The 23,358-nt window shown below is 49.0% G+C and overlaps 2 protein-coding genes and 3 pseudogenes across 2 annotated transcripts; 2 read left to right on the top strand and 3 right to left on the bottom strand.

Annotated features, from left to right (window-relative positions):
• The first annotated feature begins 1,188 nt into the window (after positions 1 to 1,188).
• LOC117192858 (auxilin-related protein 1-like) lies at positions 1,189 to 5,062 on the top strand. Its single transcript, XM_033397612.1, has 3 exons — positions 1,189 to 1,377; positions 1,615 to 2,164; positions 4,995 to 5,062. Exons 1-3 carry the CDS (start codon positions 1,189 to 1,191, stop codon positions 5,060 to 5,062), a joined length of 807 nt encoding a protein of 268 aa, XP_033253503.1.
• Positions 5,063 to 6,185: 1,123 nt separating this feature from the next.
• On the bottom strand, positions 6,186 to 7,540 carry LOC117192467 (annotated as a pseudogene).
• Positions 7,541 to 7,581: 41 nt separating this feature from the next.
• Positions 7,582 to 9,307, bottom strand: LOC117192466 (ficolin-1-like). The gene is made up of 4 exons (XM_033397159.1): positions 8,767 to 9,307; positions 8,649 to 8,710; positions 8,024 to 8,593; positions 7,582 to 7,948 (listed from the first exon to the last, which is right to left on the bottom strand). Exons 1-4 carry the CDS (start codon positions 8,824 to 8,826, stop codon positions 7,795 to 7,797), a joined length of 846 nt encoding a protein of 281 aa, XP_033253050.1. The 5' UTR covers positions 8,827 to 9,307; the 3' UTR covers positions 7,582 to 7,794.
• A 639-nt stretch (positions 9,308 to 9,946) lies between these two features.
• LOC117192468 lies at positions 9,947 to 16,070 on the top strand (annotated as a pseudogene).
• A 732-nt stretch (positions 16,071 to 16,802) lies between these two features.
• LOC117185866 lies at positions 16,803 to 18,395 on the bottom strand (annotated as a pseudogene).
• Positions 18,396 to 23,358: the final 4,963 nt, after the last annotated feature.

The raw sequence follows: 23,358 nt of genomic DNA, 5'->3' as shown, positions 1-23,358 counted from the left end.
CCTGGAGCCGAAGCGTAGGCGACGCACAAGGAGGGGCAACGGGCGAGGCATACGGAGAAGGGTGGACGAGCACGGAAGACAGAGACTAACGGCAGGGGCAGAAAGGAGAGTCCCAGCTGGATGCCACGCAGGACAAGGTCGTACGAGATACTCTTACAACTAAGGTTCAATAAAACTAAGAACCACGCGTGTCACGCAGGACATGAATCGCCCACAAGGGAGGAGCGGGTGGCCCAACTTGATGCCACGCAGGACAAGGCCGTACTGGATGCTCTTACAACTAAGGTTCAGTAAAACGGAGCAGCAGACGGCGGCCGGCGGACCAATAAAGCTGGACCTACAAGAAAAAAAAAAGGGAGGATTAGCTCGTCAGCCAATTGGAACTGATCAAAGGCAAAGAAGGTAGAAGATACCCGGGTTACCACTATCCCAGGGGGGGCGGGTTGCGTGGTGCGTCGACGGACGAGGGGGCGCCCGAGAAGGGGGTTCCGAGATGAGCAGAAGTTCGGGTCCGGGTCCAGGGCATCGAAGCCAGCTGCTAACGTCGGGGATGGCGGGACAAAAGCGGATGCCGCCCGTGCGCGGTCTACCGGCTGGGGAATCGGATGATCCCTGGGTCCGAGGCGCTGCACGGGGGTGACATCCGCGTCTAAGCCGATCCAGAGACGGGCGGAGCTGGCCACGGGGGGCGGCCCGATGTTGGGCAGCACGGGCGAAAGGTCGGAGGACCTATTGGTCACGAGCTGGGAGATCGGTCAGCACCCTGGACTGGAACCCAAGGACGGGCTGGAAGAAAGGCAAGGTGAGATGAGGAACCCAAGAACTCGGGAGGCTTACCAGATCCGAGGCGGAGCCGGGCAACACGTCGCCAGACCTGGAAGTAGAAAGGGCCAAATAAAAAAAAAAAAAAAAGGGTTAACGCGGAGAGAGGCGCGGATAACTTTAAAAACGGGAGCGAGCGAGAGAGCCAGCTGGAAAGCAAGAGAGAGCCGTCCCACGGGCCCATGTAAGGCACCGTTACAGGGAACGGTGAACACCGGCACGAGCCCTTATAAAGGGGGGAGCAGCGCTCGATCAGGTCTTTTCAAAAGTTGACCACGTGGAAAAAGGAAAAAGGGTAAGATGCAGCAGCACTTAATAAGGTACATAGCGGAGCAGCGAAAATGGATTCGCCGCGGGTATCAGGCTATGGGTGATACACAAAGTCGGCGGCAGGCGTACCAGGTCGAGCGCGAGGAGCAAAGGGCGAGTAGGAGTAGGTACCCGGAGCTACAATTGATGGCCTCACCGCTAGTGTCAACCGCGGGATCCATGGGACCGACGGTGTCCCCCATGGTATCGCCGGGGTACACCGAGGCGGAAAGTGACCTAGAATTGGTGAGCTGGGAGCCGGCGCCACGGAGAGAACGCGCACGCGAGGCGAAGCGCGAGGAGCCCCGGACCAGCAGACGCGAGGAGCCCCACACGAAGCGCGAGGAGCCCCGGACCAGCAGTAGCAAGGAGCCCCGCACCAGCAAGCGCGAGGGGCCCCGCACCAGCAAGCGCGAGGAGCCCCACACCGGCAAGCGCGAGGAGCACCGGACCAGCAGACGCTAGGAGTCCCGCACCGGCAAGCGCGAGGAGCCCCGGACCAGCAGGCGCGAGGAGCCCCGGACCAGCAGGCACGAAGAGCCCCGCACCGACAAGCGCGAGAAGCCCCACCCCAGTAAGCGCGAGGAGCGGCCTGAGGGAGGAAGGAGGGGGCGCACGGAGACGCGGAAGGAGGAGCCCAGTGAGCGGGCCTCGAAGCGGGCGTCCACGCGTTCGACGCGTACGGCCAAGGAGTCGTCGGCCGACAGACCCACAGGTCGAGGAGCCGCAGCCAACGCCGGCCGAAACCGCGGTCAAAGAGCCGCAGACAACGCCGACCGAGACCGCGGTCAAAGGCCGCAGGCAACGCAGGCCGACATCGCGGAAGATAACGCGGCCGCTGAGGCACGACGCCTCGCGGAATGGCACCGGCGGTTCGCGCTGGCCGCGGCGGCGGTGGAGCGGAGACAACGGCGTGTATGGGAGGACGCCTTGACGCTGGAAAAGAGGCTGAAGGCCACGCAGGAGGCTGAAAAGGCGGCGCAAGAAGCGGAGGCGGAGCGCCACGAGCGAGACGTCGCGCACCAATGGCGGTGTATTAGCCGGGTCGACGCAGCGGAGCGAAGGGAGACGGCGCGTCTGCGGGCGGAAGCGGAGAAGGCAAGGGCGACGCGGGCGGAGGGCGCGGCAGGCGGGCTGGCGGTGATCTCCAGCGACGAGGAGGAGGCGGAGTGCCCACCAGCGCCGAAGGCGGCTCGAGTCCAGTCGCCCGAAGAGGAGTGGCAGGAGAGGCTACGACGAGCCGAGGTGGAGGAGGAGGAGCTCTGGCAGCCACCCCCTGAACACGTCGAGTCCGAGGAGGAGCCACGGCCGCAGGCCCCACCGTCACCGGGGGCAGAGGAAGAGCTGTTCCGGCGTCGGCCGCCGGCTGACAACGCGCGCGGTCAAGGGGGTCAGCAGCAGCAGCATCAGCAGCAGCAGCGTCAGCAGCAGCAGCATCAGCAACAGCAGCATCAGCAGCAGCAGCAGCAGCGTCAGCAGCAGCAGCATCAGCAGCAGCAGCAGCAGCATCAGCAGCAGCAGCAGCACTGGCACGGGCCACAGGGAGCCGCCATCGGGCCGTTCGTCTCGCAGGAGGTGCGCTCCGCGGTGCGAGACGGCATGATGTGGCACGTGCAAACGCTGCACATATCGTGGGCCTCTGGGCCCGCGCCCCAGCAGCCCGGGCAAGAAGCGAGGGAGGCTCGACTGTGGGAGGAGGCACCACGCGCCAGTGACGAGCGGGACCCGAGGCGGCGGGCACGGCCACAGGAGTCGACAGGCCCAGCGGTGGCACCCACCGCCGAAGAGGTGCCCGAGGAGGCGCCCGGGAGGACGGCAGAGGTCGAGACGGAGGGCCCGACGAACACGCCAACATCACTGACGGCGGAGGGCCCAGCGGCGGCGCCCGAAGCCGAGGTGGCGGCCGACGGCGAAGCGGATGACGGCGCAAGAGCAACGGCGGAAGCGAAGAAGGACGAGGCCGCGGAACAACACTCACCTGAGCCATGGGAGAGAGGTCCTTGGCGATGGCCGGAACCCGGCCAGGGCGAGCGTCCGAAGCTGGGCCGACAGGCGTCGTGCCCAGGGGAGCGGGCGGAGGCGCGCCGGCCCCAGCTCCAGCGCCAGGCATCGTGGCCCCAGACGAGGTCGGCGGACAACTCACGGTGGCGGCCCGTCAACCGCGAGGAGTGGCCGGCCGTCGTCACGCGCTCTCTCGCGAAAGGAAAATGAAGCGTCTGGTCAACGACGGAGGCGTCCGGTACCGTCTATTGGTGTCCACCGACCGGCAGGAGGTATTCCGGGCTAGGTATTGAGGAGAAAAGAAGAGTAGAGAAGAAGAATGGAGAAGAAAGTAACTGAAAACAAGAACAAGTAAAAAAAAAAAAACCAAAAAAAAAGGGTGTTTTAAAAAAAACGAGGGGGAACGTTGTGAGTTGCTGCGTACACCGCAACTCTACAGTTATACCCGATACTAAGTCAGTATGGCTCTCCTGCGGCAGACGCCGCTAATATTGAACCACACGACAAAGAGTGCGTGCGAGAGAGACAGAAAATCAGTCTGAGCGTGACGTCGGGCGCTGCGTAGCCACTGAAAATTGATTTCTTGCTTTTGGCTACAAAAATGATCCGATCTGATCCAGATTCAGCAATCTGATCGATATAGTCATAATCTATGATTCTGCGTTTTTAGTTTTCTCGAATGTGCAATATTGTGGATGCAACAGATTTTCTTTCTTTGTGGGGGCGGAAGGGGGTGGGGCGAAATTCTGAGATATACGTTTTATAGTGAGATCTAACAGAAGTGCGGATACCAAATTTGGTTACTCTAGCCTTAATAGTCTCTGAGATTTGTGGATGCCCCAGATTTCGATATCCGGAGGCGGCGAATTCCCGAGGAGAGCTCTCCCGGGGACCCAAGATGAGAGGGGAGGACCCCTGGAGAGAGAGCCGCGGGATGACGGGATCGTGCCGGCAGTGGCCCAGCGCATGACCAAATATGGTCATGAGATCACGCCACCAGCCAGGTCCCGTTGGAAAGCGACAAGGGAATGAAGGAACGCCGATGGAAAAATACGGGCACCGCATGGCGGAAAGTGCCGTTAGCGCCAGGCGGCATCGGCGGCGCTGACGCAGAAGCGAGCCTATAAGAGGAGGGCCGCGACCAGGAACAAGGGACAGTCAGAAAACGGAGCTAGCAAGAGTGAAGTGCACAGTGAGCGACAAGAGGGAGACCAAGCGAAGGGAAAAGAGCGTTAGAAAGCGAACACGTTGTGTGAGGGTCGAGAGGCGGACTCGAGCGTGCAGCCAAGAGCCAAAGACCCCAATCCCTTGAACCAACGGTGCCACGCTTGACGCGCATCCCACCAGGAGTGAGGCATCCTCGGGCCGCAAAGCCAAGGGAGTCGAGTGAGAGCGAACGCGTCAGGCGCCTGACTGAGAGGCGGATTTGGGCCACGTGCCAAGAATCGCTAGCCCCAGTCAGTAGAGCCGGCGGTGCCACGCTCGGCGACGCCGTGGGGGGGCCCAGGGAGCGACACACTCATCGAACCACAGAGGAGAACCACGAGGAGAACCCGCACCGGAGTCGGAATAGCGTAAGATAGACTTAAGATACCAATAAAGCATATTAGCATACCAGTACAAGACCCAACCCGTGCCTTCTTACTTGTCGTCGGGGCAACATACAAATATTGTTGCAGCGAGCCTACCGACCGCTGAGCCAGCCCAGCTGCATCAGACGGGAAAAGAACGGATCGTTACAGTAAGTATGTATATACTATATGTTAGATGGAACAATTGATCAGAATGATTAGCGGATCTTAATCTTAAACGGTTACGACTATACACATAGAACATGACCATTCACATTTGTGTGCAACCAGACCCCAGAACCACCACCGAGCCAAAAAGCAATGCCCGCCGCGATAAAGATAAGATAGAGAAACTGTAGAAATACCTGGGGTATAATACCTTTAATTTCCAGCGAACTCGCACACGCCCATGAGTCATGAATCGTTTGAGTTAATATTTGATCAAGTTTGAGTGTTTTTCGATACCCAAAAATCTCCCATAAGGAAATCCATAGAGGGAATGCCTCTACCCTCTGCCAAGTGGAGTCATCAAGCATATGCAACTGTACTGTGGATATCATAATCAAACATGCAAACTTCCCGACTGAACGGGTTATGCCGAATTTAAATGAGTAAAACAACTTAATTTGTTCTTCGTTTGAAATGAAATCATCCCTAGATACTGTATATACGGAAAACGGTTTCTCCGGGTACTGGGGGCCATTTTCCAGACACAGTAGCGTCAGCAGCTGTTCAATTAAGCGGCAATCCGACTGGGTGAATCAATCGCAATGAATCATACGCAGACCCCTGTGCTGTGCATCGGGGATCGCTCTAAGAGTGGACAGTAGTTGGGGAATGGCCACTGGCCAGGTTTGCACTGGACCTGTCCCACTGTGCCACTTTAATGAGTCGAGACTACAAAATATTTCGCACGTTTCTACTCACACTCACACTCACGCACAAGGCTAAGCTTACGTTTAAGCGTTTTTTGCTGCTGCTTCTTCGGCGTCTCTTTCTTAATCTCTCATTCCCCATCTGGCATCTGGAGGAGATCATCGGTTTACATGCAATCGCAGTTTCTCTTTGTCTGTCTGTCTTCTGTCTGTCTCTCTCCCAGTCTTGCGTGTATGCGCTTGGCTCTATCTGTGTTGCTGTCTTGCGTGTGTGCATTTGTCACTGGCTTTGTTGGTGGTGCCTGCGGTTTTGCATATCGCAAAACTTGATTGGTTAATTGTGACGTCACAGCTGGCTGTCCTAGCGACCTTAACAGCTAATTTTATAATTGTACCCACACGCTCTCTTCGCTCTCTCGTCGTCGTCTTCGTTAAAGTCACAGTTATAAAGCGGTACACTCGTTCTCAGGCTTGTCGTGAGTGCGCTCTCTGTGTATACAACACCCTGTACTGACGCACGTAATGGAAAAAAGTGTCGTCTCCCTCTCTCTGGCTTTGCTTGGGGCTCAAAGTTGGGGCATCGCATGCGCAGCCGTTGAAGTTCTTCATATCGAATACGAGCCGCGAGCGGAGAGCAACGCGTGTTTCACTCATATTAAAAGAATTACTTTTGTTTTTGTCGTTAGTGTGTGCGAAAACCCGAAAATAAAAATAAATCAAAACAAAACCAAAAAAGCAACAGTGAAAACTTATTATCAAAATGTAAATAAAAGCATAAACGCTGATAAAGTTTATCAACAAAAAATAACGATTCAGATTCGATTGGAACTGGAATTCAACTGAAATTGAGGCTCTGCCTGCTGTGCCTATGCCTTTGTATGCTATTGGAGCACTTAGGCCGGATCATCATCTGACTGACCTTATAGCCATAGTCATCCAACAGATGCCGCGGCCCGAGAGCTTCGCCTCGTACCTGCCCCCACCCACGTACTGTCCGTTCAGGTTGCTGAAAAGCAATAGAACCGATGGAAATTAGTCTCAAAAAAAGTGTTTAGACAGAGCTCCTCCCTCACCAGGCCCCCAGGTAGGTCATGGCACACCCGTGGCCCAGAACATCGTGGTCGAAGGTGGAGAACGGCATCCCCCTGTGGTAGCTCAACGAATCTCCGGCATCCCCCGAGTACTTGCCCAGAACCGCAAGCGGATACGAGGCGGAGCCATTGCCAATCACAAAGTCTTCGTACCTCGCGTAGCGGGTACCGCCATAGAAGTCCTCCAGGTGTACGAGCAGCTCGTAGGGCTCGGCCGTCGTCAGGAAGTGCAGTCGCTCCAGACCCATGAAGAACTCTCCGCTGAAGTCGCCAAAGCCCTAGGCATACTCCTCCCAACTGCGATAGAAGTTCTCACTGCCGTCCTGGCGCCGCTGGATCACTGTCCAGCCCGATCCCGCCACCCGAGTGTCGCAGAAGACGGGAAAGGGCTCCAGTCCGGGAACTTCTATGGTGTGGACCCCGTTCGTGTTAGTGGAGGCAGCCAGGCAGGATGACGGATAGGCCACAGCTGACAGCAGAGGAGAGATCAATGCATGAATTCCTGTAAATGAAGCCTTTCTACTCACTCTCCTGAGTCATATTCTGTGCGACTACCGCTCCATAGATCTGTTTGAGCTCCTCAATTTGAGATCTTACGCTGGCAAGCACTGCCTCTGTTTTCTCGTAAGCAACTGCGAAATTACTCCGACTGCCATCGGAATGGTGGAAGTAAAAACTCAATATTGAAATGGAAATCCAGTATAGCTCCATGATTCTGTCCTCTCTGACTCGATTCTATCAATCTATTAGACTGGAGAGATAGATGTTCTATAACATTTACAAAACGATTTTCAATCGTTTGCCTTATCAATTCATTCCGATTCGTAGGTCAAGTTTCCCTCGCTCGGGGCGATAATCTATCAGGAAGTTGGTGAAACTACCTATATACTAGACCATGATTTTAATGATATGTACTATATAAGAATCTGATTTATATTCTCAGCCAATTCGCCTGGTGATTCGATGATGATTCAATGAAAACACATTTCGCATATTAATCGAGTACATGCAAATTGTTTACGACTCTCCGTTCCACACTGACTGATCTTCAAGCCATTATGAAAATAAAATATTTTATTCATTGAGAACCCGCTCCTCCTCTTCCTCCGCTGTCTCTCGCGTGAGTCATGGCTTTGGAATATTTCGGCACTTGGGTCTTATCATCATTTGGGTTACCTTATAGCCGTAGTTGTGGCCACGCCACGAGCGCCAGCACATGCCCCGGGCGAACATTTTCTCCTCGTACTTGCCGCCCTGGATATATTGGCCATTTAGATTGCTTCAGAGATCATAAATATATACTCGCATGAGATGATTATACTATAAGTGCACTTCAGATAAAAGAAAAACGTACCTATCGAGGCAGGCATTGTACCACCATCCCCCCAGATAGTAGAAGGCGCAGTTCTTGGTGAACTCCCGATCGTTGTCGCGATCATATGTGGAGAACTTCATCTTGCGGTGCGATCGAAGGGAGTCTCCGGCCGTGCCCGTGTATCTGCCCAGAGCATTCATCGCATACGCATCCTCCTCTGTGTCGAGGGCAAACTCGTCGAATCTCGCGTGCCTCCGCTCCCCATCAAAATCCTCCAGGTGGACGTAGAGCTCGAAAGGTTCGAGGGCCGTCAGGGCGCGCACCTTCTCCAGTCCCAGAAAGAACTCTCCCTCGAGGTCCCCAAAGCCCTGCTTGTACTCCTCCCAGTTCCGGAAGAAGTTTAGGCTCCCGTTGGTGCGTCGCTGTATCACTGTCCACCCAGGTCCTGCCAATTGAGACTCGCAGAACACGGGAAAGGGACTCAGTCCCGGGACCTCTATGGTGTACAAACCGTTTTGGTCGATTGCTGCCGTCAGGCAGGATGTGGGAAGCAGCAGGTTGATGCTTTTCTGGGCTCTATTCGTGTGCTGTTGCAGTTCTTCCTTCAATCTGTAGAATGTCTGTGGTTCATTCTTCAGTGTAGCATTATTCTGTGAAAGCATACCTGGAGAGCAACGTATCTGCATTCTCATAGATGGCCTCCAATTGTTCTACCAAATCTAACGACTGTTGGGAATGCCTATTCATTAAAGTTTTACTTTTTCTTTGGTTTGTGGATTTACCTCCGAGAGACGGAGACGAACGGCCAGGAAGCAGAGTGCGCACCAAATGGGGAAGTTCATAGTGGAATTAAATTGGGCGGGAAACAGCTGTGCTCACCCAGATGTTCTGTTAAGCGCATGTTACAAGCACAGTCTGAGCTGTTACATGCACATTTGTGCTGTTATACGCAAAAATTGATTACTTGCCAACGTTCCGATAACCAAATCGGAATGCGTCAGCTGCTTACACCAAAACGAAATTTGTTGTTGCTGTGGCCAATTTTGTCCGAACCAAATTTGAGGTTGGGTTAAAATAAAATTATTTATAAAAAAAGCACAAGTTAAATTACCCTGATATAGGTATCAAGTTTATGTTAATGCATCAATAAGTCATCTATTTTTTTCCTTTTGCAATTAGGGTTCGTTTTGTTGTATAAAAAGCCGTTTACTTTTCATTTCGTCAACGAAAATGTTTTCGTTTTAAAAACGAAGAAATCTTGCGGAATGGGAAAAAGAGAGCCCCAATTTATGTGATTTCAAAAGTAAATCGGAAAACTTTTGTGAAAGTGAAAAACGGAGCCTGGCCGATTGAATCGGAATTTCCAGAGAATCTATTCAAATTGATTGAGAATTCCTATTTACAGAACATTTTATGGAAATCACATGAAGAAACGGATTCATTCGCCCCCCGTCTTATCAGTCGAGCTATGGAAATGCCGTGATTATAATTTCCTGATAACTGTTGCTATTCGATTTCGCCTTCTGCTCGTATTCTCTGTAGGAGAGAGCCATAAATATGATGGAAATATATTAAGAGAGCATCGCGACAACACCCATACGCGTATTGCAAGATCTGCACAGATCACGTGGGATGGCCTCCGGCTGAAGGAGATGTGGGATGTCTGCCCGGTCCAGTTCCTGTCAAACTCTGCAGCTTTACGCGCCGCTTGAGCTTGAAATTTCTTATGTTGGTTAATACCCTTCCCAGTCCCAGAGAGTACATCATATCTTTGATATATAAAATCTATGGACTGCTCCGTTCGCATCCGTAGAGCACTGCAGGCTTCGGTGCGTGGGAATGCTGCTGCTCGCCGTCGCTGGCTGCTGGCTATCGAGGCGTCAATCTCGAGAAAAGACAAAACAAAACACGACATAAATAATAAGTATAGAAATTGTATTATTAAATCTCTGTGGTGGAGCATGGCTGCGTCTGTTTGTGAGTATGTTTGCGGCGTGTGGGTGGCGACAGCGGTCTCCGCGGTACCTCCGCTTTGAAAGTCTCTCGACGCAGAGCAGAGCCAGTCTTGAGCCAATGCCCCTACGAGGCAGACGCAGAGATTGTGGCCAGAAGAGAAGACCTGATCAAAAGCGAGAATGAGACTAAAGAAAAGCTCTAACAAAAAAGTAGAATTGCTCTAAACATAAATCAAGAATATGTAGCTCTAAAAGAGCAACAAAATTAACCCCTAAAATCGTTATATTTGGAATTGCAGATGGCCATACCGCCACCACCGGGACCACCGCCACCGCCAGGACCCCCGCCGCCCCCGGCCATGGGCGGCTTGAAGCTGGGCGGCGGTGGAGGCAAAGGTGGTGTAGATCCCCGCTCTGCCCTCCTCAGCTCCATCCAGAAGGGCACCAAGCTCCGTAAGACGAACACCGTGGACAAGAGCGGACCGGCGATATCGGGGAAAGTATGTGGAGGAGATGCCGCAGCAGGAGCGGGAGTTGGAGGCGCCAAGCGCACCCTCAATAACAACACCAGCACCAGCAACAACAACAACAACTGCAGTAGTAGCAGCAGCAGCAGCAACGGCCTTGGCAATGGAGCCCCCAAATTGGGGGCCTGTTCGAAGGCTACTCGCAAATGCCGAAGCTGAAGCCCGTGAATGGCTATCGCAGTAGGTTCACAAATGTTAATTCAAATTATGTATTTCGTTGCTCACTTGATTTCCGCTTTCCGCCAACGCACACGCACCCGCAGCCGGAGCAGCAGCAGCAGCGACTCCACAACCACCAGCCGGAGTAGCAGCGGCCGCAATAGCACAGCAGCAGCAACGAAGCCATAGCCCCCCACAGCCGTCACTGCCGCTGCCGCATCCAGCAACGGACCCATGGACTTCAATACAGAGCTGGCCATGCACCTAACATTGAAGCGCCAGAAGGCGCAGCAGAAGCAGCAACAATCGCCGCAAGCACCCAGCGGCACCCAGCATATCAATGCCACAGAAGCAAATCTGAAAACAAATCGGGGACCTCCACCGCAACCGCCAAAGGTGAGGGCAAGGCAGCCATGTACGGATGGACCCACAGACGGCAGAGTGTTTAAATATAGATCTCACCATATTAATGAAAATAATTAGGGAGGAGGAGTGGGATAGATGCTAAGAGTGGAAACACGAATGCTGTTCAAAGTACTTCTATAGAAGAGAGCGTTATTTGTGAGAGAGGAACGACTGATCTTTGGAAAACAATAGAAAGCCTGTATAGGAATCAGTAGAAGTTCAGAAATAGAAATAGAATTAGAAAGCCTGTATAGGAATCAGTAAATATTCAGGAGCATTGACATGTGAATATTCTCTAGCTAGAATTCGTATTAGAAGAGCTCCCAAGAAAAATAATAATATCTAATCCATCTGTTGTTCTCTACCGCCATCACAGCAAACCAACTCAAGTGATTCGATATTGGAGCGCATGAATATCGCACCCCGCGCTGCCCTGCCACCAGCTGCCGCCGTCAAAGCTGCCTCGCCCACGCTCTCGGAGAGCGGCAGCAACAGCAGTGGCAGCGTCAAGAGCAAGGCGGCCAATCTGAAGTAAGTTTATGCTTGGATCCACCAGCAGTCCGGCACCTCCAACATTTGATACTCTTTTGTTTTTTTTTTATTTTTGAAACTTTTGTTAAAATTCCACATTTTCTTTCTTTATTTTCGGGTGGATTTCTTTGCCGGGCATTCGTGGTTATCTTCCTATCCCACCCGCCCAACCAACCACTCACCCAAACCACACCACACCACACACCCATCACAAATACAAACTACAAACGACGCTATCCATGGTATCCACAGTATCTCGTTAGGGAATAGTTTTGTAAATAGTTCGATGGCAAAAACCACTGCGAGTGCTTCCACGACGTCGCTGAACTCGAGCAGAACGTCCTCGGCAGGATCGCTACGCAACCTGGCGCCCAATAAGTCAACGTTGTTCGGTGGTGCTGGTTCTTCTATTGGTGGTGGTGGTTCACAGCAAGCATCGCCTCCATCAACGGCCACGCCCACACCGTTGCCATCTCAAGCGCAGTCCCATACGCAAACACAGATTCAGTCACAGCAGCAGAAGCCGGCCATCAGCTTTGGCAAGCCGAACTTTGCTCCAAAGCCGCCGGGGCTCCAGCAGTTGATTCTGGGTAACGGGCAGCAGCGTCCGGCGGTGACGCGGCACCACAGCATGAAGTCGCCCAGGTATAGAGTACATTACAGTGCAGTAAACCCTAGCTAAGTATGCACACCGCTTGCTTCAGTCACCCCACGATCCAGTCAGTCAATCCATTGATATAGTTTGGGTTTTGCTTTTGCTTATCTTTATGGCTTTCGATTTGCATTGATTTCTGGCTATAGCCCCGACTATTACCCTAAGCGCTACTAATATGGGTCTCTGCCTCCTCCACAGATCTCCGCCAGCGTCTGGGCCTATGCTGCCCCCCACCCTCCAGCATTTTGGGACGATGCGGGCTCCGCTCCAGCTGCAGGGCAGCGACGGAAGCGTCGCCAGCATGCGCTGTGCCCCCAATCCACCAAAGTGTGAGTACCTCAAAGAAAATCGCCACGATGAGAGAATGGAATGACGTCTCTCCTCCTCCTCCTCCTTCCTGTAGCACGACCATCGGTGAAGCCTCCACCTCCGCCAACACCGGCGCGGAGCTTCTCCAACAGAAACCTGAGCAACATCGGAGCTGGATCATCTGCAGCGCCGTTAAGTGCCGTCAACACGGCCCTGGTGCAGAGTGCGGCGACTACGACTCAGGCCCCTTCGACTCCCATTACCCAACCGCCCTCCACTTCGAGCAGCAGTAGCAGCGTGGCCGCCCTGCGTGACCAGTTCCGTGCGGTTGGCATCGGGAACGGTATGAATGGTATGAATGGAAATTCCTCGCCACCGCTGCCGCCGCTGCCTACCCCAGCATCAGTTTCGTCGGCCTCATCATCGACTACGGCCAGCCCCAAGTCTTCGACCGTCCGGCCGATCATACTGAATGGGGGACCCATCATCCATCCACCAGCCCCGCCGCCACACCGCAGCTGTCCGCCTCCACCGCCGCCGCAGCGACAATCGAGCACTGTGAGTAGCCAATTAGCCAGAGTAGCAGTATCAGTACCAGCAACACAACAACAACAGGTTGTCCCAAATGGCAAAGGTGACAATTGGCTGGCCTCCACCACGCAGAACAGACTTGGAACAGATATAAGGAGCGGAGCTCGTGAGCTACTGTCCATAGAGATGAGATCGTGACGGGTATGGATTCTCTCTGCTGTCTCTGCTGTTGGGGTTCCACCTGTTCAAATCAGTCACAGCGTCACGGCCATAACCTATCCCAAAGAACGTTTGCTTTTTGCGCAGTGCAGAGCTTACTCTCACTGCGCAGGCGCTTCTCCGAGCAGCTCCTGGCTGCGCACTTTTTGGGGCACGCCAGTCGTACTTTTTATAACTCACCTATTTTCGTGCCAAAGGGAGGGGAGGTGGGGATATTGATTTTCCAAATGTGAGACGTGACCAAAACACACGACACACGACCCTCCATTCGCCTTGTTTTTCGGTCCATTGCTTGTCCACTGCCAGGCCGAGCTCTCATTGATGCCTTCTCCCAGAATGTTCGAGTGAAGCACTGGTTGTTCAAGAGGCTGTTCTCGCTTAGCAAATATCTGAAACGGAACTACAGCCACGACCGCCCACCATTCAAGGTTATCAAAATGATGATGCTCCACGGCAAGCGCAACGTAACTAGAGTTGTCCGAGATTACCCACGATACTCACGGTATCAAAAGCCACATAACTGACTCCTCTCTCCATCTTGCAGGCTGGATCCGGATCAGGGTCGGGTGCTGGAGCGCCAGTGCCGCCACAGCGTCACTCATCCATACGGCCCAATGCCCCGCTGACTCCACCCACGCACATGGCCAACGCCTCGCATCAGTTTGGTAGCAATTCAGGACTGTCGGCAGGAGGAGGAGCAGGAGGTGCAACTGTGGGCCGCCTGGTCATCGATTTGGAGACCAAGTTCGGGAAGCGATTCCACAACGTGACCGAGTTCCCCAAGCCGCCGCCGTTTCTTAATATACAAAAAATCTATCCTAGTCGAACGTTTAAGGCGAGCAACGGTATGTCGTCGTCTGTGAGCGTGTGAGTGTGTGTGGGTGTGTCTGTTCTGTGAGTGCTTTAAATACATGTGTACAGTATTTAGAGATACACAACCACATACACATAGGTATATGTTTATGTAACTGCGTTTATTCTTATATACACACATGGAATGCAATGCTGTTATATAATTATGTAATTGTTTCTTAAGGCACACGCTCTGTCATTTCGCATACAACGATTCTTATCTTTTATACATACAACTCATGCTATATATATATTATTTTAAACATGTATTACTTACTATTATGATTATGATTATTATTGTTTAACACACTGAAAACCCATCCAATCGAACACAAAGAAACAAACACATGCAAATGCATACAAATGCAACCAGGGGAGTTTAGGAATCTTTTTTTGGATTATTGTTGTTTTATTTTACTGTTAACGAGCCAATAAAATTTGAGTGTATGAAGAGTAGATGAATGTTATCTTGTATATTGCATAATACTAAAGTTGAATAGCTTTATCCAAACACTATCTATCTTATACCATCTAATGTTAAAGTTTGTTAAATTTCACAAGAAGAAGAAGATAGGGAGATGAAGATCAGATACGATCAACATCTCCATAAAATATGTTAACGAAACGCGATATTACCACTAAGCACACACAATATTATTACGCATAGCTATAGATATATCCCGTATATATTCATATGTACTATGTGTGTGTATGTAAAGAGAAGTCCTTCCATATACCACCGTATCCCCCTCCCCCTCAATCGATCCACACACAACACAACACATTTGAAATACATATAGCGCATGCTTTTTAATTGTACTCCACTCCCATCATATCTTTTATATATCTTACCTATCTGTACGCGCATCTCTAAATGCATATGCATACATAGGCATACACACACATATTATGTACATATATCCGACATCCGATGCGATGAATTTTAGTTCTAGTATCCAACAGGCACACTACGAGTATAATTGTTTGTTTTAATTTTAAAATTATCTTTTGGATGGAACAATAAACCAAAATTCGATTGGATTTACATCAACATGTAAACCATTTCATTTGTTTTGTATTAAAATTTAAATATAAAACAGAAAAGAGCTACAGGTGTTCCACTGTTCGCTGTCCGTTATACTTAATTTTTGTATCGGTTGTTATCTTCAGTGGCTCCTTCTGATATACCGAATTATGTCATACAGTTTTGCATTCCTTCGTCACCTGTTTTGTGTTTCTCTTCATTTGTGACGTCTTTGAGCTCTTCTTTCCACTGCATTTACACCTTTGGCAGTTCCTTTCTTTCCTTTCCGTTTATCATTTGTATGCTTCGTCGGAGTTTTGCCTGCACAAACATTGATCAAGATATCCCCATATCGATCCCATTGATCTATCTCTCTATATCTTGCGCTATCTATCCATTTTTTTAAATATATCTCTCTCTCCCCACTGCCTCTCTCCCTCTCTCTCTGTCTCTCTCACACTTCAGCTGCCGCCCAGACGCCCAGCAACAACAACATCAGCATTAACAACATTTCGGCTGTCTGCAACAACAATGCCAGCATAAATACCAATTCAATGGCTCCGGGGGAAGAGGTACACTGCCGCCAGCACTGAAGCCAGCCTATGCACCACTGAAGAAGCACCGGGCACCTGCACCACCGCCTCAGGCAGGCGTGGCCGCTGCCACAGTGTCCGTAATACGGCAATCTAGTTTCTTGTACAGCGGCGGAGCAGCCAGAACGGCCGGTAGGGCCTCCTCCCCCGTTCGACCCCAATCACAGGCGGCGGGAAGTGTGGCGCGCAACTCGACGGTCTGCTGAGGCGATCCATATCGTTGCCCATGAGTTGTACATAATGCGGATATACGGTGTGGCACGGTGCGGAGTGATTGTACTAAATTTTACGAAAGGTTGATCAAATAAAAGTGGAACAATACCAAATACCACTCTTCTGAGGGAACGAATCGAATCCCAATTTATGCGCGCAACTCTCTGTAGCGTCTTCCCTCGCAGCACTTGGCAAGCAAGCCAATCCTTAACCATAGTTGTTCGTTTTGTATATAGGAAATAGCACCTAAAGTTAGTAAAATTATGAAAACAGCAATATAGCAGCCAGCAAATCTTTTATAAGTATATGCATTGTATCTGTATGTTTCAATACGATTGTATTGTATTTAGGAGCGCCTCTATATGAATATCTTACTAGACTGAACCTGTTAAAACCCAGCAACAACACAACTAATTAATATATGTAGATACGAGTATACACGAATACTTGGAGGGGGGAATGGAATACTCTGCACTGGGATACTTGAAGAGCCTCTAGAGTCTAGACTCTAGTGCAATACACACAAAACGAAGAATGTTAGATGCAATACCTAATCGAAGCACAACTGAGAGCATTTCAACGAATCTTGTCATACACTTGTCACTATTTTAGAGTCTAATGAAACTAGTGGTAATACCCAGATTTGTGTGATAAAATCTCTCTCAAGTATCTAATCTAAGATCTATCCGCAATTGGTGAACATTTGTTAGATCTTTTTGGCCATACATACTGTATGAATGTATACAGAATAGAATGTAATACGAGTACTGCTCTACATAAATATTATTATTACTATTATTATTATTGAATTCAATTATTGTTGTTAGAATTGGTGTCACTAGAAGTATTAACCAGCATTTAACATAACGTTTTATTCAGCATCCGAATCAGAATCATTGCAGTTATCAGATAAATAAATTCCAAAATCATTTTGAAAACTTTGAGCAAACTTTGAACTTGTCATTGGCTTGGCCCAAAGTTGACGCAATGAACGCGGTAAGTCAATCGATATCTACTATATAAACGAGTATATATGTATGTTTATATAGTGAATATTTGAGTAAAGTGTGTGTAAATGCTGACAAGACAAGCCATAACATAACAGCAAAGCACTTAAATCTAGTTTAAAGGTAAAGTAAAGCCTTTTCTTGGGGTTAGCCATAATAATATATCGCACTTTTACAAACTTATTCGTTAACAAAACCACCTTGATCTGTGGTGGGAGAGCGCAGGCTGCTCTAGCTGCTCATGCTCACGGACCGCTGAAAGAGACGCGATGCGAACTGCTCGGTGGCCGTGGGCGAGAGATCCAGGTCGCCGGACCAGGAGGTCTGCATGAGATTGGACAGGGAATTGCTGCCATGGGGCAGACTGGTCAGTTCTTCATCTGCCAGGTCGGCGAAGGACTCTTCTATATGACGCTTGGACCGCTTCCGGGACCTCTGGTTGCTCCCCGAACGAGCCACTGGCTCTCCAGCTTCACTCGTTTCTGCTGTTGCTACGGGCGGGGACTGCTCCTCGCTTATGATGTCCATTTCGTCAAACTTTTGTATGAGAAGGTCGAGGTTCTCGCGCTGGCTCAAGTCCGGCACTCCGAAGTTGCCGCTCCGGCTGAAGGGGCTGTTAGAAATGGACTCTGAGAAGAGCTCATTGGTCTGCAGAGGCTGCGAGGTGGGTATGGTCACAATATCGGAGCCCAGGGAGCTGGCTATGTCTACTTTACTGCTGATCTATAATGAAGTATTCAAAATAGTCAGCCATACAATGAACTAGATTATGGACCAGTGCATACCGGACATGATTTAAGGGCTGCAAAGAGTAGTCCGGCCAGTGGTTTAACAGGCTCGAGTTAACCGGCAAGTCGAACTGGACGTAGTCCTCTAGGCTCTCCATAATCTTGGAAGCCGTCTCCAGGCCATCGGCATCCTTGGCCAGAGCGTGTCGCTTGTAGTAGTGCGATATGGCAGAGCTATTCTTCCGCATGACGTTAAGGTACGACGAGAACACCGATTCGTTGAGGGATTGGCGCACCCAGGCGCGACACTGGCCAATCTCCGAGGTGATCTGACTCAGACCCTGGATCTGCCCGATCTGGCCGCCGCTTCACATCGCCCGCAATCACATTGAAGGTGGCCCAAAGGAACGAGTCCAAGGAACACCGCCTCCAAGGTGGTGCACAGGGCACTGGTCTGCTCGCACAGCCCCACAACCCCTGAAATGTGGGACGTCCCATCCTCCTACAGCAATGATTCATAGAGTGCACCCAGAACTTACCCAATCCCTTCTGCTTGACCTCAAACTCGATCTCGCGGGCATTCTCGTTCAAAGTGTTTATCAGCGCTGCCTTCAGGAATTTTCGCGCTTCGACGAAAAACTATTGTTGAGGCTACGAAACAGGGAGCTCATTGGTCCGTAAATCTCTTTGTTTTGTTTTGTTTTGGACCTTATCCATAAGATACACGGTCCGACCCTCAGAAATATACCAAAATATACCGTCTCATTTGAAAAATATACCGTAATTATACTGACAAATTCAAGTTCTATTTTACATATTCCTCGTTTTTGATATTCCGTGGAATATTACTTGCTATATAGAACATTTAGCCACGCCCACATAATTTTATCCGATTAGTGAATCTATTTTCTAATTGACTGGTTTATTTTAAATACTTGCTTTTATTGAATTTTGCATATAAAGAGGTTTTAGCGAAAATGGTCAAACAAACAAAAACGAAAGAGGATAGTCGTTCCTATTGTTCAATTTTGATATTCCGTCGAATATTATTAGCTAGATAAAACAATTTGCAATGCCCACATAATTTTATCCGATTAGTGAATCCATTTTCTACTTGACTGGCCTATTCTAAATATTTGCTTTTATTGGATTTCTGTTGTTGAGGCTACGAAACAGGGAGCTCATTGATCCGTAAAGCTCTTTCTTTTGTTTTGGGTTATCACCACTGTTGCCATTTTAGCTTATTTTAAGGGGATTTGGCTGATTTTAAAATCAAATAGCTTGAAAAATAATTGAAATGCTTATAGCTTGAAATCTAACTTATTTCAAATTTAATTTAGCTTTTTTTGGCTTAAACAAGTTTAGTACAAAAGAATTTTTGTTTTCGATTTTATTGTAATATTTGTAGCCAGTACCCTACACTTGTTGCCATCCAGTCATGAATTTACAAATAAGTTTAAGCAATGTCCACTAAATTAATTTCTTTACATGGTAACTACATCTTTATGTAATTACCATGGAGCCCCATGGAACCGCTAGTGTGAAAACAGCTGATTCCACCTAGGGCTGCAGGTCGACACATGTCAGCGAATGAGGAGCTGTGTGAGCTCCAATGTGTGACGTCTCCGCTAGTTGGTAACGGCTCGATTCGAATTTACAAATAAATGTCTATCCATCTTGTTTGCAGTTCAGATGGCAACCAAAAGTTTTTCCAGCCAATCAAATGTATCTACGATATGTCTGTTTCTACCGATTCCAGCTAATCTTCTCGAACCCGATCTGGTTATTCTTGACTTTCTTCAGTCACGGCCCGGCCCCATCAGAGAGCTTATGTGTGTGAACGCTCGATTATGGCGAAAAAAAATACCCTACGCCAACAAAAAAAGTCTGTCCCAAAAGACAAATTATTAATGTGTTTATTTGTTTCTCTGGGTTTTTTTCGGTTTCGGTTTGGGTTTCAATGAACCGTCATATCTTGCTTACTCGAAATCGTATTCTATGCAGGGAATGACTCAACTAGCAATTTTGCAGTAATTCACAAGTTTTCAGATTTATTTATCCAGTCCCATCCAGCGCATCCCATTAGATAAGAAAAACCCGATGCACCCCACCCCTCGCTTTAAATAAAACCAAAATCGAAATTTGTGTTAAAGTCGCGGGCGCAGTCACCAACAAGAGCTAATGTATGTACGAGTATATATGCATGCTTGTATGTGGCTGTTAACTCATTTTTCAATATTTTTGCAATAAAAAAGATGCGCCGTTGTGGTAGTATCTCTCTGTCTCTTGGCCCGAAGCAGCCGTCGTCAACTAGTTCAGCACTCAAAATGCCGAATGCAAACTGGTCGGCGGTTTCCATCAACTTTTCGAGTGTTCCAGTGTGATGATGTTTTTGGTGCTTTTGTTTTCGAAAAGTTTTCCATGTGGGATGCGTTCGACAATTGCATTTTATTGAATTTTATTAATACGAAACTGGTTGCGAAATCGTAAACAACATAAACAATTTGGCAAACAGTGATTACGCGATGTGTTAACCTTTTAAGTTTTCCCCCCAAAAAAGATTTAGCATCCTCGCACGAAAACAGCTAGCGGAAGTCCGACTTGGGGCCTGAGTCGCGACTGTTAATCGGATTCGGTGTGAAATTAATAATTATAAACAATTAATAAAACCCAATCCCAGGTGAAAGGGTAGCTCGGTTCGCTTCGGTTTCGGTTTTGGGGTCACGCAGGCGCAGACCCCACTCTGGGTGTCATTTCCCAACGGAGGGAGAGACTCTATTAAAGTAAATAATATATAACTTGAATGCTTTTTCAGCTTTGCTGGTGTTGTCGCTGACTTTGCAGTTTTCGCAGAGACAGAGGGCTGCTCCTAATGCTACCAGAGCAATACCAGAGCCAGACCTGGCTCTACCGTTCATTCCCATTGTTGTGGGCCAAAGAAACGAAACGAAACGAAATTTATAAAAACGTTTGACGTTCTTTGACGCCGCTGAGTCCCGGGTCGGGGGACCATTGATGGGCTTTGTCTCAGTTCCCGGCCCCTTTGTCCGTCTCTAAGCGTTTTGATTTATTGTCGGGCGGCAGGCGCCGCGCCGCAACCAACAAAAGCCCAAAGCTACTGTTGGGCATTGGGCGGGATACGGCCCATTTGGCAATATCTTTGCTGTAATTGTAGCAGTAATAATAGCAATGATTCCCGATGATGATGCCAAAGCTAAACAAGCAATCATTGACATCACAGATACTGACACATGGCCGCTCTAAGGGAGAGGTTAGTGTACTACGAGTACGTGTAGATAATATAGAAAGCCCAGCGCCACTACTACGCCTCTGGGCGACTTACACAGGGCTAGAGCCGAGACCGAGGTGACGACCCATCATCAGGCGCTAGGAAGCTGACTCTTTGATCGTCCAAAGGCAAATGCCGGTAAAATGCTCAAATGCGGAACCAATAAGCTGACATAATTTCGTTTGATGGGTTTTGCTTGGGCCAAAACATAATTACATTCCAGCGACATCACAAAGGTATGGTTACGGTCGGGCTTTTCAATAGGTTTTCAGGGTAATTAGCGCATTATTTACTGAATACCATAGACGTTGGATAGTGGATGGGTTTATCATTCAAAAATAATCGTTATCTATATGACCGGACCTGCAGAAACATTCTTCACAATACTGACGGCACATCGTACAAGTTTGCCTCCACATGACGATGATCTAATCAACGATCGTGTTAATCGCTGGAACGGGCTTAAATGACAAAAGTTCATCGATCACTGACTCCGCACTGATCAACGCATCTTCATTGATCTATCAACTCAACGTCTGGCCTGGTCGGGGTCTGGCTCTAACTCGATCCAGCCAAAATTTCAATGCAGCCCGACTCGCCCCAGTAGACATCGCAGGCTTCGTGTTTCGAATGTCAATGTTTCTGTCAACGTTGTTTTTAAAGACTGACTCTGACGACAGTCACTCTGAGAACAGGATCTGTCGGATCTGTGATAAATGGTTCGCATAAATTATGCATTGTTAGCATAATATTTGACAAAAATCAAGCCAAACCTGTCAACTAAAAATAAAACAGAGCCAAACACATTCGTTTTCAATTTCCATTTACATTTTGACTGCGTGTGTTTTTTTATACCCGATACTCAAAATGAGTATTGGGGTATATTAGATTTGTGGTAAAAGTGGATGTGTGTAACGTCTAGAAGGAATCGTTTCCGATCCCATAAAGTATATATATTCTTGATCAGCATCAATAGCCGAGTCGATTGAGCCCTGTCTGTCTGTCCGTCTGTCCGTCCGTCCGTCCGTCCGTCCGTCTGTCCGTCTGTCCGTCCCCTTCAGCGCCTAGTGCTCAAAGACTATAAGAGCTAGAGCAACGATGTTTTGGATCCAGACTTCTGTGATATGTCACTGCTACAAAAATATTTCAAAACTTCGCCCCGCCCACTTCCGGCCCCACAAAGGACGAAAATCTGTGGCATCCACATTTTTAAAGATACGATAAAACCAAAAACGAAGAGTCGTAGAGGATGACTATATGTTCTAGAGTGTAAAATCTCAACCAGATCGTATAATTATTATAGCCAGAATCAAGAAAACAATTTCATTCTTTCCCGCTCTGTCTCTCTCTAACACACAGGTTTCATTGTCGGTTTTGCCAATTGCAAAATATGAGTTCAAGGATCTCAGAACCTACAAGAGCCAGAGCAACCAAATTTGGTATCCACACTCCTGTGATATCGGACCTTGACCGTTTCGTGTCCAAATTTCGCCACACCCCCTTCCGCCCCGCAAAGGACGAAAATCTGCGGCATCCACAAATCTCAGAGACTATTAAGGCTAGAGTAACCAAATTTGGTATCCACACTTCTGTTAGATCTCACTATAAAACGTATATGTCAAAATTTTGCCACACCCCCTTCCGCCCCCACAAAGAACGAAAATCTGTTGCATCCACAATACTGCACATTCGAGAAAACTAAAAACGCAGAATCATAGATAATGACCATATCTATCAGATTGCTGAATCTGGATCAGATCGGATCATTTTTGTAGCCAAAAGCAAGAAATCAATTTGCAGTGGCTACGCAGCGCCCGACGTCACGCTCAGACTGATTTTCTGTCTCTCTCGCACGCATTCTTTGTCGTGTCGTTCAATATTAGCGGCGGCTGCCGGAGGAGAGCCATACTGACTAAGTATCGGGTATAACTGTAGAGTTGCGGTGTCCGCAGCAACTCACAACGTTCCCCCTCGTTTCTGTTGTAATACCCTTCTAGGGGATGGTAGTGGTAGAGACATCCAGTCTGTTTCCACGAAAAGTAGATCCTCAATGTTCGAGTTTTTTCTGCCTGAGATTTCTGTCGATATAGTTTGAGGGTATGCTAATCTTCGGCCAAAAAGCTACCCTTTTTTCTGTTTCTGCTAAATTTCTGTCTGTCTGAGAGTCGTTTGGTTTTGCTTTGGATTGGAAATGTTCGGCTGGAATGTTAAGCGGCTGTTAGCTGAATGTTGGATGTGGGAATGGGCTGTGCATCGGATCAGATCAGATCAGATGCGGCGGTGCGCAGTGGCTGACCTTGAACGTCATTGGCAATACGTCAGCGTGTGTGAGTGTAGAAAGACAACAATTACATCAATTAGCTTACACTGCTTTCCA

Source organism: Drosophila miranda (genome assembly GCF_003369915.1).
Source record: "Drosophila miranda strain MSH22 chromosome Y unlocalized genomic scaffold, D.miranda_PacBio2.1 Contig_Y2_pilon, whole genome shotgun sequence".
Lineage (NCBI taxonomy): Eukaryota > Metazoa > Arthropoda > Insecta > Diptera > Drosophilidae > Drosophila > Drosophila miranda.
This window is presented reverse-complemented; position numbering and strand designations above follow the sequence as displayed.